Source organism: Callorhinchus milii, unplaced genomic scaffold (assembly GCF_018977255.1).
Source record: "Callorhinchus milii isolate IMCB2004 unplaced genomic scaffold, IMCB_Cmil_1.0 Scaffold14, whole genome shotgun sequence".
Taxonomy (NCBI): domain Eukaryota; kingdom Metazoa; phylum Chordata; class Chondrichthyes; order Chimaeriformes; family Callorhinchidae; genus Callorhinchus; species Callorhinchus milii.
Window position 1 is genome coordinate 5,393,554 of NW_024704755.1, and position 16,474 is coordinate 5,410,027.

The 16,474-nt window shown below is 43.1% G+C and overlaps 1 protein-coding gene across 2 annotated transcripts in view; it reads left to right on the forward strand.

Annotated features, from left to right (window-relative positions):
* The window catches only part of piezo1 (piezo-type mechanosensitive ion channel component 1), an 83,524-nt gene that overhangs the window by 44,054 nt on the left and 22,996 nt on the right, over window positions 1-16,474 (forward strand). For both annotated transcript variants that reach the window (XM_007889318.2, XM_007889319.2), the window contains exons 8-23: window positions 4,876-5,044; window positions 5,479-5,574; window positions 5,829-5,922; window positions 6,144-6,247; window positions 6,622-6,882; window positions 7,290-7,395; window positions 8,551-8,726; window positions 9,017-9,165; window positions 9,890-10,063; window positions 10,970-11,002; window positions 11,599-11,687; window positions 12,382-12,542; window positions 12,853-13,029; window positions 13,449-13,574; window positions 15,236-15,436; window positions 16,248-16,452. In XM_007889318.2, the coding sequence (XP_007887509.2) occupies window positions 4,876-5,044; window positions 5,479-5,574; window positions 5,829-5,922; window positions 6,144-6,247; window positions 6,622-6,882; window positions 7,290-7,395; window positions 8,551-8,726; window positions 9,017-9,165; window positions 9,890-10,063; window positions 10,970-11,002; window positions 11,599-11,687; window positions 12,382-12,542; window positions 12,853-13,029; window positions 13,449-13,574; window positions 15,236-15,436; window positions 16,248-16,452 (2,321 nt within the window). The remainder of the gene's footprint in view (window positions 1-4,875; window positions 5,045-5,478; window positions 5,575-5,828; window positions 5,923-6,143; window positions 6,248-6,621; window positions 6,883-7,289; window positions 7,396-8,550; window positions 8,727-9,016; window positions 9,166-9,889; window positions 10,064-10,969; window positions 11,003-11,598; window positions 11,688-12,381; window positions 12,543-12,852; window positions 13,030-13,448; window positions 13,575-15,235; window positions 15,437-16,247; window positions 16,453-16,474) is intronic.

Sequence of the window (16,474 nt, forward strand, 5' to 3'; positions counted from 1 at the left end):
GACTGTGACTCTGGGCTTGAAGCCATAACTGTCTGAACCAGCGGCAGGAGTGCTAACAACTGAACCGATCTGATTCTCATTTATAAAGGGAGCATTTTCAGGGTTTCACACTCTTTTGTTGACAAAAAAATGTCTTTTGTATGTTTACTTGTTTAAAAAGTGGTTTTTTCTTTTATAGTTTGGTTAGATACAGGCAGCAAAGATAGTTGCATTAGTTTACTGTGAATTTAAACACCTCATAGCTGATACATTTTAGTTTTGAGCCATCACACATCACCAACACGCTAATGAAGTCTTTAACTGTAATCTCTGTGTATCAGGCACTGAAGAGCAAGGTATAGGCTGACAGCAGCTGTTTTAATAACTTGCTCTATCACAGGGAACTGTGACTCTAGGATACTAATGCAATGCTATAAATACTATGCTCAGCACAGCAGAATTCAACAACTCAGCATTAACGACTTGTAAGTGCAGTTGACTCAGGAGTTTCTTTGCTCTGTTAACTCTGCCGTGACTGAAAGAAACTAATGCTAAACGACAATTAGTGCGGTCCTAAATATTACTAAATGGGCAGTGAAACAGTGTGGGAGAATTTGCTTTTGTAACACTTTCTGCTGAAGTTGCAACTTTCTCTGAAAGGCAAGCATGTTTACAATAAGCAAATTAGTTGATGATAATGAAAATAATAATAATCATCATCATGTTTACATTTGATATGGTGCCTTATCAAGTCGTTGAGGCGTTTCAAAGTGCTTCACAAAATATACTGTATAGTGTTTGTTTTGTGGGTGAAATGCAACAGCCAATTGTGCAGGGCGGATAATAATACTACTTAATAATAATGTTATTTAACTCTTTCCTCATAAGCAGTTAATCCGCTCCCAAGCCTCGGTCGATGTTTCTGTGTAATTGGTCAATAAGAGGTCTGTGCTAATGCCCCAGAAGTACTTGACTTAGAAACACCCTTTTGTGTGAGCTAAGGGACAACACTTTTAACAAGGCTTTCACTTTCACTTTATACATAATGCACCTGTCACTGCATTGAGCAATGGGTCATGATGAGTATATTTTTGAAGCTCCAATTAAAAGTGATTGGGTGAAGCTAAAACTGAAGATGGTTTGGTTCTACCCTAAATGTAAAATCATGGGTGACCAGCCAACACAGGAGGTAAATGTACACCACATAGAAAAACAACCAGCGTGATTTCCCCTTTTTGGGACTAACAGTTTGGACCATTTTTCACCTGTGGCACAAAACTCCCCTTCACACAGCTCATTTGAGGTTAATCTGATTTGAGAGCTGAAATAGTAGAAAATGCATGGGAGTCGGATATTAATGATTAGATTACTCTCATGATTTTTGCACTGAAACATTGTTTCCCATCTACAATCCATTTTCAAGCCAGTTGGCTCTATGTATGTAAGTTTCTGATATCAGTCGATCTGCCCGCACGAATGTTCCTCAAGTTTAAAATTAAGACGAAATGAGAACATTACCTGCTTTATAAGAAGCAGTAATGCCGCATAATTGGATGTCAAATCGTGCTTGGCTAAAATAATCCATGCCAGAATCCTCACTTTCTCGGGTCCCTGAGGCATTGTTTGCCTTCCATCGCCAGACCTGGTTTATCATCGTAATAAATCTGTAAAACATATTGCTATAACTGGAGGCTATGTATATCACTACCAGAGATTGTGTTGTTCAATGGTTCAGGAGCCGAAACTTCTCAACAGCCACTTGACCAAGTCAGCCATGTGGAAAGACGTCCCATGGACAGTCAGGATTTTTTGGACCTGAGCTGGGAGGTGGGGTCAGGAGGGGTGGAGTGCAGGGGGGGCTTTGATTTAGAGACCATCATTTTTATTACCATTAAAAACAAATGTCACATGTAAGCCTACACAACTGCTGTAATTTTTTCACGCCTGGAAACTGCCCTGTGACGTGCTATAAACCAGGATGATTCACATCAGCTGAGGTCGGAACTGACGATGCCTTTGTCCAGTTCTGCAATCAAAACTTGAGAGATCTTCAATCTGTCCAACAAAATTCTTCTTATGGAAGAATTTGCCTCTACTCAACGCACTTCTCAGGATAGCTGTTGTACAATACCTTAACAGATTTATTGCACTGATCAACCAGGTCTCCCCCTGAGTGAGGAAAGCTGAGCCTCTGCTTGTTACTGTTTGTTTTAATAATGTAACTGTTGGTTCAGAACATGGAGTTGGAGTGGTTATTTGGATGTATGTAACAGGATTGTATTTACCGTGTGCCTTTCAACTTGATGTTCCTGGTCTTTCATGTCACTCTGTAGCTTACATGATCGACAGGAGTGGCTGTTGCCATGAGATTGGGTTACTGTAGCATCAGATTCCTCCACCCCACCAACCCCCACCCACACCCACACCCACACACACAGCCCCCGAAACTGATGTGGAAATGTGTGCGTGTGTGTGTGTGTGTGTATATAGATAGCCAACTGGCTGCAAACAAATTTATTCAAAGCAACAACTTGTATTTATGTGGTGTCCTTCACGTGGGGCAGCATCTCGGAGCGCAGAAAACGCTGATAGTTTCTTATTGACTTATTACACAATGTGCTGAGTGAGTCAGAATGTTGAGCTCCCACTGGGACTTTGGCTATAGATGAAAGAAGCAAGCAGCTATTTTCTCCCATTCACTATCCTGTTTCAGGAGTTTGATGCCTTCAATATTTTACTACTGAAATACTGATCCTTCAATACTTTTGGTGTTAATGAATCCTCCAGATGTCTGAATTCTAGATCAGGCATCTGAATGAAGTGTGACTTTGCACCGTGCTTTGTCCACTGCCGTTTTGTAGTGCGCTCTTATTAATTATAAAACAACTCTTCCTTATCCGTTCAGTATTTTGTTCTATTTCTTTCTGAGTTCTGCTCTTGCTGTCTGGATCCAGCTGTCCTTCTGTTTGATTTGTGTTTATTACCAAACACTGTTTCTTTTGTCCAACTGGATGTGGCAATAGTCAGACTGATCCAGGTATGATTCTGTGCCTGTCAGCACATTCCTTTCTACTTCTTCATCCATGTGGCCTTCATATTATTATCATCATGTTTGAGCTTAGGAATGGAGCACCACATGTTCATTATAGCTAACCTGTGCTCAGTTGACATCCACACAGGCACATTTATTAGCAGTGATCGGGAGAGTGATCCGAAGCTGATTCTCTTTTCCCTTCAGAAATTCACAAAGTTCAGCCTCACATTGAATGCTGCTTTTAGCTAGGAATTATCAAGAAATTGATTTTTGTTGCTGAATTGCTGATGTTAAAGACCTGAGTTTGCAGTGTTTGGCACCTCTTCTGAAGCCTTATGCACCACAGTAAAATTAATTACTTTATGTGGATCACATTCCTAAATGACCAAGGTGTTCAGTCACGAAGATGCGTGATAATCTCTTGTACGATTCAATAATTCTCCTTTGTGGCTCCATCATAAAAGGAAACATTAGCCAATGGAGAACATTCACTGTTTTGACACCTGGAGAAATATCCCCATTACAGAATCAAAGAAATGTTATGTCAGGTAGATGATGATAAACAGTGAGTGACAATGCATCCAGACACCTTAAGTGAATCTGTTTAGCCTTGATGAATATGGTGGTGTCACAATGAATTTATACGAATTTCTGCAGCGTATCTTGTTTTCAATGTAGTAGTCAAACAAGCTGTGAATTTTGTGCTGCAGATGGCATAATCATAAGACCATAAGAAGTAGGAGCAGGAGTAGGCCTTTTAGTTAACAGGGTGCATTCAGAGACACAGTAATTAAAACAGACATCTGAGAATGTGACCTTTGCGATTACTGGGAGCTCAGAGAAATGTGGAGAAAATGTACTGGTTATCAAAAGGGCAATGCACAGATTTCCCATAGTCTAATGCAAGCTTCAACAATACTGGTTCAGCAAGTATGACTCAACCCTGTGTGAAGGTTGCTATATAAATGCGAGTTGTTTTTGTTGTTGATGTAGCTTGATGGATTCCACAATGGTTTCAAACCATCTTCACCCAGTCCACTGATCTGTTTAGTCTTTGGCTTCTCTCTTCCTGACCTGTCCATCAGAAGCGCTCTTTGTCCAAATGTGACTTGCTTTATCCACACTGGACGGTTGGAGATAGAAAAAATCTTCAATGCGGACATTTCCTGGTTAATGAACGACATTTCAAATGAATGGCTTTGGAGAAAATATGATTATCTAGCTTTCAAACATTTCATTTGCAGTTTTGAATAGTGCCATCTTGTGTCTCATTCTTAAAGCACCCATTTGTAGAAATCACTTCTCTCGAAACCAAGTACTGTCTCCTCCAGTTTCTGATTTATTTTTGCCCACTAGAGATTACAGGGTAGCAAAGATCTAAAGCAACTCAGAATTGGCATCTGAACCAGTTGTTTGATGTTACTGTCTTGTGTTTGTTATTGTTTCTACCATATACTTTGGGATGGCTTTAGTCCATGTTGTGGTAGCCAATGGTATGGCTGACACTGTCAAATGCATTCTGTGCAGTTTATGATGAGTTCCAGATTGCAGTGTATTCATTGCAAGTCTATTGAATTGAAAGGAAACCACTTTGGGAATGAATTATAATCTCTGTAAAGTGATTATTCTGCTTTTAGAGGATGCTGTAATTTATTGAACCTTTGTAGTTAAATGCCATACAAACACACAATTTCAGCCACAAAATACACCATCAATCCACTTTACAGTATATCCTATGAAGAGCTTTGAGAAGTCTCAACGACATGATAAAGTGCCAAACAGCAGTCTACACTTTACTCGTCCAGTAGCGCAGTGTGTTGCACCTCTGGCTTTGACTGATTTTTGATTTCTTCTGTTTTAAGGTTATTTGGTCTAAAGGACATCATCCATTCAAACTCCAGCAGTCCTCATCAACTTATTCTGAACGAGGCTCACGAGTGGCCCGTCTATGTGAATCCAGGGATATTGCTGCTGCTTTACTACACTCTGGCAACCCTGCTGAAGCTGAAGAAAGTGGAGAGTAGCATTACAGTAGGTGCAATCTAAGAAGCAGCACAAGTCAGAACTGCGAGCATATAAGCCCTCTGCTTACCACGTATGAGTTTTCTGTTTGTCACAGCCATAGTTTGGCAAACTGCAAATCTAGACCAGGTGGACTCAGCACCCAGGCTTCAATCCCCTCAATGCATAGCCTTGAAGTTGTCACACAATTCCTGTAACTGATGGCAGCTCTCAGGTCAGTGATGGAAAGAGATGGCACTCGCCACTAAAACAGGTAGTGTTACATGGGTTTACAGAGGGAGCTCCATCTCCAAAGCAACATTGTACGCTTGTCATCACATCACAGGCCTCTGGTCCAGCATTAGTGCAACCAATTGTAGATTTTGACGAAATCTATTCATTTTCTAACCAGTTTATAATTCTTATGTTATTATCTGAACCTCTGCACTGTTATATTTCTATAGACAGACAATGCACAGGAAAATGCTGAGGACCGAGTTGAGTTAACAAACACAGAGACTTGGTCAAAGAACCGTGGTGAAAGAGAAGATGAAACTAAGGTGAGTTGCACCACAGCAGAAATATACATCATATGCAAGGATTGTTATTATTAATTGTAATTGTGGATTTTAACACAAACGTTGAAAGCCCAAACCCTTTGAAGAAGAAAATAAAAATGATCCAAGTAAGAGCTGCTAGACTGTTGCAGTTCTATGCTCTGGGGAATGATAGGTTGAAACACTCCACACCTTTACCCCCCCCACCCCCCAGGCCAAATTCAGCGTTAATCTGCACTGTTTGTGGTATTTTCCAGCCAATGCTACCATTTGCCAACGAGAATCCTGAAGGGCAGAGCTTTAGAACGCATGTAATTCCTGGCTCCTCTCATCCAGATCCGGACGAAGTCGGTAAGTTCCGAGACGCCAAGACATTACCCCGTGGGAAGAGCACTATGTAAATGCAAGTTGTTGTTGCTGTGTTGCAGTTCCAAGCTTCCCTGTTTGGCTTGGCAGTACACTCTGGCATCCTTTGTCGCTCAGTTGCAATTGTTTTTAATACATGAAATAACTTTAATACAGAACAATGTAATGAACCTGGCGGCTACTTGTTTTCATTGCTTCTGTTGCAGTAAGTCACAACACGTCCGAAGCTAAGAGCCCGAAATCGCCTCTAAGTGAGATAGGCCGTGTGATCATGCAGCAGAGTTATATCTGTGTACTCATCATGATGATGGTAAGCAGTGGGTGGACTCTCATATCTTTTGATCTCTAACATTGCCAAGTTACCATGCCAAGCTGAGACAAAAATACAATGGACCCAAATCATTGATAGTCCAGATCGGAGTCCTTCCCTGTTCTTCAAAAGAGGCAGAACTAACGTGCAGACCTTTCCCTTTAGCTGTGACTTTGCACAAGTGTAAGAATTTGGGGTTAATTCAATGAGAAATGCACGGTTTTTCATTGTGCAAATCACTGTTAGTCAGGCCAGCTCCGTCATAATTCACCAGTTGCATTGTGTTGTTATTTCATAGGGGAAAAAAAAACTGTCATTTGAGTTTATTTGAACATTTCTGTGTTATTTACCCTCACTCTACCCTGTCCTTGCAGGTTTGGAGCATTACCTTCCACAGCTGGTTGACGTTTGTGCTGTTGCTGTGGGCCTGCCTCATCTGGATAGTGCGGAGTCGTCGCCATTTCGCCTTGCTCTGCTCTCCCTTTATCTTGCTGTACGGGATCGTGCTGTGTGGTCTGCAGTACGTCTGGGGGATGGACCTGTCTGAGGAATTGCCAACCAAACTCGGCTTTATGGACCTGAAGCAGCTGGGTTTAGTTCGAGCACCGTATCACTGTCTACGCTTGGGAGCAGTGGTGAGTTTAGAGCAGCAGAACTCAATCGGAATCTGATTAGTTATTGTTATCCTAGCCAACGTTACCTGGGATAAAATTGGTGCATCACTTCACTGCTGTTTATGAGGCATTGCTTTGTGCTGTTTGCATCCAAGTGTGCAGTCAGTCACTACACCTTACAGTAAATCCCATGAAGCGCTCTGTGATGATGTGAATACAATGGTGGTTGGACAGATTCTCCTCTTCACCAGCGCCCCCCCCCCCCCCCCACCCACCACCGTCCTGTTGAAGGGTTGCATAGGTCCAAGAGGATTGAAACCCACATCATACCTGTCCCAAGTCAGTTTGCTCAACCCTCTTGTAAACAAGGAAATGTCCCGTGATTAGAGTGCTCTGGCTTTCCGCTTAAAGGTGCTTTGTTTCACCAGCTGCTGTACACACTCACCTTTTGGCTTCTGATGCGTCAGTTTATTAAAGAAAAATGTATCCGACGGAAAGACATCCCACTGAAAGAAGTGAACATCCCTGAGCAAGGCAAGTGACGGACTCAAAGAGTGGGCCGAGCGAACTCTTGCATACCTGCCGCTTACTTCACTTGGGCTAAATATATCTTACCACACGGGCATAAGCTGCTGACTCGAATATTGTTATCAGCTGGTGTAAGCAATAGACTGTCAAAAGTTTTGAAAAAAATAAAGAGCACATTTAGTTTCGCCCACAAAATATAGTCAATTCACTTTACAGTATATTCTGTGAAGGGCTTTTAGACTTCTCAATGACCCAATATATGAAATGCGAGGATTGTTGTTGTTATTAGTGGGATTGAAAAGGTTTAGGTTCTGACTCCATACATCCACTCTCTCTTCACACACCCTGTCAGATACCACACAACATGAACAATCTTGACACTTCTAGCAGCAGAAATGAGCTACTGCGCTGCTAAGACTCAATTTCTGCAGAGTCCAGGCATATTTTATGCAACTCCAGAGCCCAACTAGACAGAGGCAGAGGCATTAGTCAGGCTGTTTCAATTGCTTGTAGACAGTTAATCTTCTGAGGTTGGGCTTCCAGTAAAGCACAGCTACAGAGAGAGGGAATCATTGATCTCTTAATGTCAAACCTCTCTTCGGCCCAGAAACCGACTCTGAACTGGGCTTTGGGTTAGAAGGGACTGCTTGTCAAAACCACTTGGCAGGATTGAGGAGACCACTGAGAACTCAGACAACATCTGGAGTAAGGCTCAGAGGATGTGAGACTGGATAGTGCAATGAATCCGACTGTGCCAAAACCAATTGACTTGCAGTTTGGTTAATTCCCAGTAGTAGCAGGTTGGAACCTTTACGCTTTTCAGTGGAACTTGCAACGAAGTGACTCATGTTGCTGACCTGCACTTTAAGCCGTTCTCAAAAGATTGAGGCCTCGATTTCCCCTCCCACGGAACTTGATTTATTTTTTGGGGAGTGAGAATTATTTTCAAAGAAAATTCAGATTTTAAAAGAAAAGGTATTTCTTGGTTTTACTTTTGCAGTTGGCAGCAATCTATTTGATGTGTTCTCGGGTTTTCTTTTCATTGAGGTGGGTGGGATGGGGAAAATCTCATGTTGGCCTCTTACTTTCCTGCAGATTCCCTAATTATCGTGTTCCTGAACGTTCATGTCTTGATTTCTCCTCTTCTCCCCCCTGTTATAGATCAGGGGAAGAGCGATCTGTTGAAAACTCTCGGGGAGATCGTAATTCAATTCTACTCCAAGTACTGGATTTACGTTTGTGGAGGAATGTTCATCGTGGTCAGCTTTGCTGGAAGAATCGTTGTGTATAAAATAGTTTACATGTTCCTTTTCCTCCTGTGCCTCTCTTTCTATCAGGTGAGCCCATCACAGTCAGGCTTTGGAAGCTCTGTGTAAAGGGATGGTTTGAAACTTGTTTAAAACATCTGCTCTCGGCAAGATGGAAATTGTGTTCTTATAACTTGCTCCACTGTGCAACTCTTGTAACTTGCTCGCTGCACTGATCAGAGAGGAGCACATGGTAATGCTGTGCGCACTTATGTACTTCCGAACCATAGCTCGGGCGATCTCCAGAGTGTGTCTGTAATATGAGCCCTGATGTACCTGCCGAATTCATGCCACTGTTCTAATGCTGTGTTCTTCGCCAGATATGTTATTTCTTATGGCGGAAGCTGCTGAAGTTGTTCTGGTGGCTGGTCATTGCCTACACCATGCTGGTCCTGATCTCAGTTTACACCTTCCAGTTTGCTGATTTCCCACACTACTGGAAGAACTTCACAGGACTGACAGACGAACAGTGCGTGCTTTCTATTACATGTTGTGTTGTTTGCAACTGTCTTGTATTGTGTGTGTCTAGGCTTTATGGTACTCATGTTAGAAAACAATCACCATTGTAAATACCAAGAGCTCTGCTCCTCTGGTCTGGGGGTAGTTTATTACGTGGGTTCATACCTATGGTCAGTTTAACAGCTATTTTTACAAAATAGGTTTTGGAATATTCACAATCAAAGCCCTGTTGGCTGGACTCTCTCTTTGTTGTTCCAAATAACAAGATCTTGAATTGGTCTTGAGGCTAAGTTCATAAGAAATTTGGGGCCTCAGAGTCCTCTTTGAATTACATTTTGTCAGTAGATTGGAATTAAAACTAATTTAAAGTTACCCAAATAACCCCAACTGCTGTTGGAGTCATTATAAATTTAGTTTTGCGTTCAGTGTAATGGTCTTGTGGTCCTGAATTAATCATTACAGTAAATTTCCGAAATACTTTTCCAATTTCCTGTTCTGCAACTTTCAATTGCTACAGTTTTTGCAGAATATAATTCTCATGCAGAAACTCGGTGCTCAAGTGTATCGTTCGTGTGCAGTTTCTTGCAGTTGGGGTCTATGTGTATTGCAAACATTGATGGCAATAAGTCCTAAAGCAAAGAAATTGGGATTTTTTTTAAAAGAAAGATTTTCACATTGTCGCTTCCTCTTAAATACCTCTAATGGAATTGAATGCTGCTCTTTTGCTAATGCAGGTTGGCCGACTTGGGTCTGGTGCAGTTTAGTGTTGGGGAGCTCTTCTACAGTATCCTGATCCCGGGCTTCTTCCTATTGGCCTGTATCCTGCAGTTGCACTACTTCCACCAGCACTTCATGGTGATCACTGATCTGGAGCATGTTCCTGCCAAGGGAACAGGGCCACTGTACAGGTAGGTCTTCATGTTTCCCAAACCCTTGTCTGTCCAATGACATCCAAGTGAACAGGCACCTCGATTTAACGTCTCATCCGAAGGACGGCACTTCCGACAATGTAGCCCACCGCACTGGAGGGTCAGTTTAGACTATGTAATTCCAAGTCCCGACTCAACAACAACAACAACAACAAGATTCCATTTATAAAGCGCCTTTCACGTCAGGAGGACGTCCCAAGACTCGTGAGGCTTGAACCAACAAGCTTTGGACTCGGAGGCAAGAGCGTTACCAATTGTGCAGGGCTGACACGTGTATAAATGGATAAAGGAACTGGGGACATGATTTTGAACAGACCTAAAATCATTTATCCTACGGGGAGACCATTCTTCAGAACCGAAACCATTTCTTAGTGACAGGAATTAGACAGCAATTGGCACCAGCTCTGTTGGCTGGGATAATGTGTGCACACAGAGTGGCTGTTGAGGCAGCAGGGATCGGATGTCTGGCAAGGGGCTGGGAAGAATGGAACATGGGGATTGTTTTTTTGGAACGTTCTCCCACAGATGTAGAATCAGTTGTTTTAATCCTTTAGGATTGCAGCGTGTCAGGGCTTGTGAGAGACAAAGTGGTTTGGATTGGCAGCATCTGGGTTGCTGACTGATGAGGAGACGTGGACTTGAGACTAAGTTCATAAGACATTTTATTTTAATATCGATGCAATTAAGAATCACAGTATTGATTTTACATCAGGGGCGCTGTGAAAGAAATTTGGGAAATGGATTTGAAATGCGAAGGCAGTGCTAAATGATCTCTCTTTCTTGCGCCTGTTTCCTTATCGCTCCTTTGCTCATTTTAAAGACATGTTTAAAGCTCACTCGTCCCATTGTCCAATTGCAGTAACTTCTTCCTTTCTACATACACAGGTTGAAAGAAAACTTGGCACAACGTTCGAAGCAGTAAGTGTTCCATCTTGGCGCTCTTCTCTCGATAGTTTTTGTGTGCGAGGGTGCAAATGTATATTTTTAAGTTATTTTCTCTCTCCATTTACCGGTCATTGCACAGTGACACTACTGAGGCTCCACAGGGCTAGAATACAGAAGGGTCTGAGCTATTAGTCTAACCTTAAAGTTCTGAGGTGGTCGAATGGTTTTCAGACTGTTGTAAACGTTGGCTAAAGTTGTTGTTGTTGGCACTTCTGATGGATTAATAAGAATCCCCTATCTCCTGTCGCCCACTTTAACAATGTTGTCCAACAAGAATTCTCAATTATCTTTAAGGGAATGTAAATGCACCTCATTGTTTGCGACCTACAAAATCACACTTTATCTCAAAGGCATTTCTCACTTTCTTCACAGCGAGTGCTAATGTAACCTTAACATAACCTGAACATTTTACAAGGTACCAGTAAAGCCCTGTTAGTAAAAGATAAATCCATATGCGCTACTAAGCTCTCAGATGCAGGTGACGGAGCATCTACCTAAATGAAACTAACTGTTCAATAAGAGAAAAGTCTGCGATGATCTGTGATCTCGCTGTGGTTTTGCAATGACAGAACTGCTCCGGCTGCACCAGCACAGCAGAACGGGGAGGTTGAAGACCTCGGATGTGAAGAAAATGAACGCACAGAATTGGAAGGAGGAGGTATGTTTATAACATGGGCAACACTTGCATCGAACAGTGTGACCTTTCTCCTTTAAAATCTCTTTCTTCTCCTCCTCTGAAGCCATTTGACATTTTTCCCTCCCTGCCCTTGCCCTCCGCCCCTCTCTGATCCCAACCCGCAGCTCGGATGCAAACCCTTCATTGTCCAGTGCCTTGGGACATCCTCCTGACGTGAAAGACGCGATGTAGATACAATTTATTGTTATTGTTTCCTTTTACTGTTCAGCTGTGTAGGGGAGAGAGAAAGAGAGAGAGAGGGCTTGTTGAGCTATCCCCTCACAACATGGTATATTGGGCAGTTTTTTTTCATGTGAAGACAGGAACTTTAAAACGTAACCAATTGATCAGGATACATGCAAAGGCCAAAAAAGCCCGTAATATCTTTAACCACATTGTGTTTCACTTCGATTGACTTCCGTCCATTCAAGTGAGTCAACGATGCATGTCAAATGGAGTTGGCTAGTTCTTTCCTTGTGCCTGGTATGATGCGGTTAGGCTATTTTCAGTAACAAGTAGATGCTGCAAATATTTATAATTATTGATTTATCCTGATCTTTTCACATCACAACACTAAAAACCTACAGAGAGCTATTCTTGTAGATGTTTAATATGGTGTTGCTTCTCTGTAAACTTGCCACTCCCTTTGCTAACTCAGTCACTCTTTCTATTGCAGCCGTTCGTAGTAAATGGGGGCTGGTATTTGATCGCCTCCTTGTACTTTTCCTCAAATCATCCGAAGTCCTCAGCCGCATTAAGGAATGTGTCTGGCAATTTCTGGAACTGCACATGGTGAAGCTGGTGGCACTGTTCTCTGTGTGGGTGGCAGTGAGAGAGGTACTTCCAAAACATTGACTTGTTATAACTTCTCTTATTTTACACTGCTGTGTATGAGCTGGAAGTAAAGTATTGTACCCGACTAAACTATAGAGCAGGGTATTGTCTGACCAGGGCTGTGGCCATGGAGAATCAGGTTAATTAATATGATTTGTTTCCGAACTTTTGTCGAAAGCACTAGAGCTTTGCCTCTGTGCTGTGCAGTTTGCTATTTGGTATTTACTATTCACTGATAAACATGAGTTTAATCTTATTTGATGCTATGAGTGTAACTGGTTCTACATTCTTATCTTTGCCAATGTTTCCCCAGCCATCCATCATGAACTTCCTCTTCATTGTGCTGTGGGCATTTGCAGTACCGTACATTAAGTTCCGTTCAATGGCATCCTGTATCTCTACCATGTGGGCGTGTATCATCATAGTCTGCAAAATGCTGTACCAGCTGAACATTGTCAATCCTGAGGAGTATTCCAACAATTGCACAATGGTATGAATATGCTTCTGTATCCTGGACAAAGGCCATCTTTCTGTCCCACCACCTATACCTAAGCAGCAGTGCTGCAGGAAGTGTCTTGTTGGCCCACATGTGTTGAATGTCAACACAAGAAATGGAGACATCAGACAGCTGTAATTGCGCACCGCTACATTCTCAAATGTGCTTTCAATGCCACGATCCAGAAGCAGGCTGACGGAAAATGTGATCAAGCAGATGCATTGCATTTGATAATAAACTGAGTCTTGTTGCTTTGTCTATTGAACGCAAAGCTTTTCCTGAATACTTTTGTGAATGCATCTCTGCGGAATTAATTGGCCGAGTAGCAGAAATCTGGAAAAACAGTTCAATGTATAACTGTTACAGATGCGGTAAGTTGTCGACTGATGTGATTAAATCATTTCTATCTGCAGAGTTTCCCAAATGAGACCAATTTAAAACCAGAGGAGATTGCACTTTCTACACTGTACAGAGAGCCTGTAGACCCAGCCAACTGGTTTGGATTCAAGAAGACATCTCCCCTTCTCCCATACATCAAAGTGAGTCAAAGATGTGTTCCACAATGGGTTAACTCTGCTACGTGGATATACAGTAATTGCTTTTATACTCTATGTGAATCACGTTACTACTGGCACCTGAATACAAAAATCTCTCTACCTTTTCTGTTCTTTTCACATAGCATAAAGTTAGCAGATATGAAGTTGTGTTGAGACACTGATTACACAATATTGGCACAATACGAATTGTATTATTCAAGATCCTCATCCTCACCTACAAGGCCATTCACGGCCTCGCTCCCTCCTACCTCTCCAACCTACTATCCCCCTACCTACCTGCCCGTACCCTCCGTTCCTCTGGCTCTGGTCTGCTCCACATCCCCCGCCCCAACCGCCCTACCATCGGTGGCCGGGTCTTCAGCCTCTCAGCCGCTAGGCTCTGGAACTCTATCCCCCAGTGCCTTCACCTTGCCTCCTCCCTTTCCTCCTTCAAGGCCGATCTCAGACCTTTCTCTTTGACCGTGCCTTCAGCTCCCCTCTCAACTCTCTACCCCCTCCTCGCTCCCTCCCTTCCCTCCCCTCACCCTGACCATTTCCCCCCTGCTCGGGTCCTGATCCAACTGTACAGCGCCTTGGGACGTCCTCCCGACGTGAAAGGCGCTCTGTAAATGGAATCTTGTTGTTGTTGTATTAATGTTCATCGGCCTCCCAACTCTTCCCTTCACAAGCTGGAGATCATCCTAAACTCTGCAGCTCATGTACTCTCGCGCACCAGGCTCTGTGACCCCATCACTCCCACCCTCGCCCGACTCCACTGGCTCCCCAATTCCCTCAGAGGATTGAATTCAAGATCCTCCTCCTCACTTTCCATCCATAGCCTCGCCCCCTCCTACCTCTCTGACCTGCTGACTCCCTACCAACCTGCCGGCTCCCTCCGTTCAGCGGGCTCCGGTCTATTCCATGTCTCCCACCCGACCCGCCCTACCATCGGTGGCCGGGCTTTCAGCCTCTCTGCCCCCACACTCTGGAACTCCATCCCACAGTCCCTTCGCCTCGCTTCCTCCCTTGCCTCCTTGAAGGCTGGTCTCAAGATCCTCCTCTTCGATCGTGCCTTCGGTCGCCCTCCCACCTCTCTGCCTTCCCTCACCCCTACTTCACCCCCCCCTCCCCCATGCTCGGGCCCTGATCCCTGACTGTCCAGCAATTTGGGACGTCCTCTCGACATGAAAGGCGCTTTATAAATGTAATTTTGTTGTTGTTGTTAAATTGATTCAGAAATAAACATTGAATAAGTTGCATCTATAGCAGAATTGTTTCTTCCTTTAAAGATTAGGCACTTGTAATTTAGCAATTCTCTAATGCATACATGTAAGAGTTGTAGTCCATTAGAGAGTTTAGGAGGAACTTTGTCATGCAGAGGGGTGGAGAGAATGTTGAGGTAAATAGCATTAATGTGTTTAAGAAAAAACCTGATGAGGGAGAAGGGAACAGAGGAGTATTGGTGAGGGGGACAGGAGGAGTGAGAGATCATGCGAGTACAAACACAGGCATGGACTAGCTGGACCAAATGGCCTCTTTCTGTGCAGTATTGGTCTTATGTAATGCTGCGTAATTATGTGAAAATCTGATTGTTTTAATCATTTGTGATTACCTACCATTCTAGCCAAGCTGGAGTAAATCATATGCACTATGTGTTCTTCCAGAATCACCTCGTGCTGTTAACGTTGCTGGTGTTCGAGGTTACGGTCTACCGACACCAGCAGCATTTCCGCAAACGCGACCAGCTTTCCTCGCCCCTCGTTCACCTCATCTTTCAAGACATCACTCGGCAGGACCTGGATAAAGGCCTCGTCAGCTGCGCAAAGTATTTCATCAATTTCTTCTTTCACAAGTTTGGTTTGGAGGTAAGTGGCGTCCCTCAGGCTGAAGTGGATAAAACCTAAAAAGGAGACGTAATCAGTTTTGACTCAACAGGTGTCAAAAAAAGTCAATCTGTAACTTCACATAGTACATGTAAACAAGTAGACATCTTGATCATTATCACAGTGCAAAGGGTTAGTTTTCTTTGTCTATTGAATTAGTTGAGAGTTACCAGAGATTAAGTAAACAATCAAGCTCTTTTTGGATGATTGTAGACACAGTATTAGTAAGTTTGTGCCTATAACGAACAACTGTAAAGGTTCTGCCCCAAACCTTTTAAACACAGGTATAACCAGGAGAGCTAGTCAAGGTCATCAGCAGTGTTTTGGAGTCCTGTGGACCAGTCTGGCTCAGAAACCTGATTTACCGAGACAACCACAGAGGATAATAATAATCTTGCATTTGATACATCGCCTTATCATGTCGTTGAGACGTCTCAAAGCACTTCACAGAATATACTGTAAAGTGAATTGACTGTGTTTTTGTTGGTGGAACGGATCAACTTGATTCTGGTATTTCATTACTGGATATGTCTCCTTGGAGTCAACTCAGCCTCAAGGAGATTTATTCCCCCCCCCACCCTTCCCAGAGGATAGTGGAGGCTATTTTGGGAGGTCTGGGGTGAAAGTTGCAATGATAAAGAGGTTGTATTTGTTTGAGCTGTGCAGGTAAATCCTCTCCTTCCTATCTGGACCTGCTGTTTCAAACCTGATCTCTTGCTGCCCACATCTCTACCTCTCGTTGTCATTTGATTTACCCTCTTGTACGTTCCTCCCCTTTGTGTCTCCCTTCCAGATCTGCCTCCTGATGATTGTAAATGTGATTGGTCAGCGGATGAATTTCCTCATGTTATTCCACAGCTGTTGGCTGGTTGCTATTCTGACCAGGCGCAAGAGAGCCATGATCGCTAAGCTGTGGCCCAAGTACTGTCTCTTCCAATCCCTTTTCCTAATGTATCAGTACCTGTTGTGTGTGGGGATGCCACCCGCGCTCTGTCTAGGTAAACAACACTTTTGTATGAT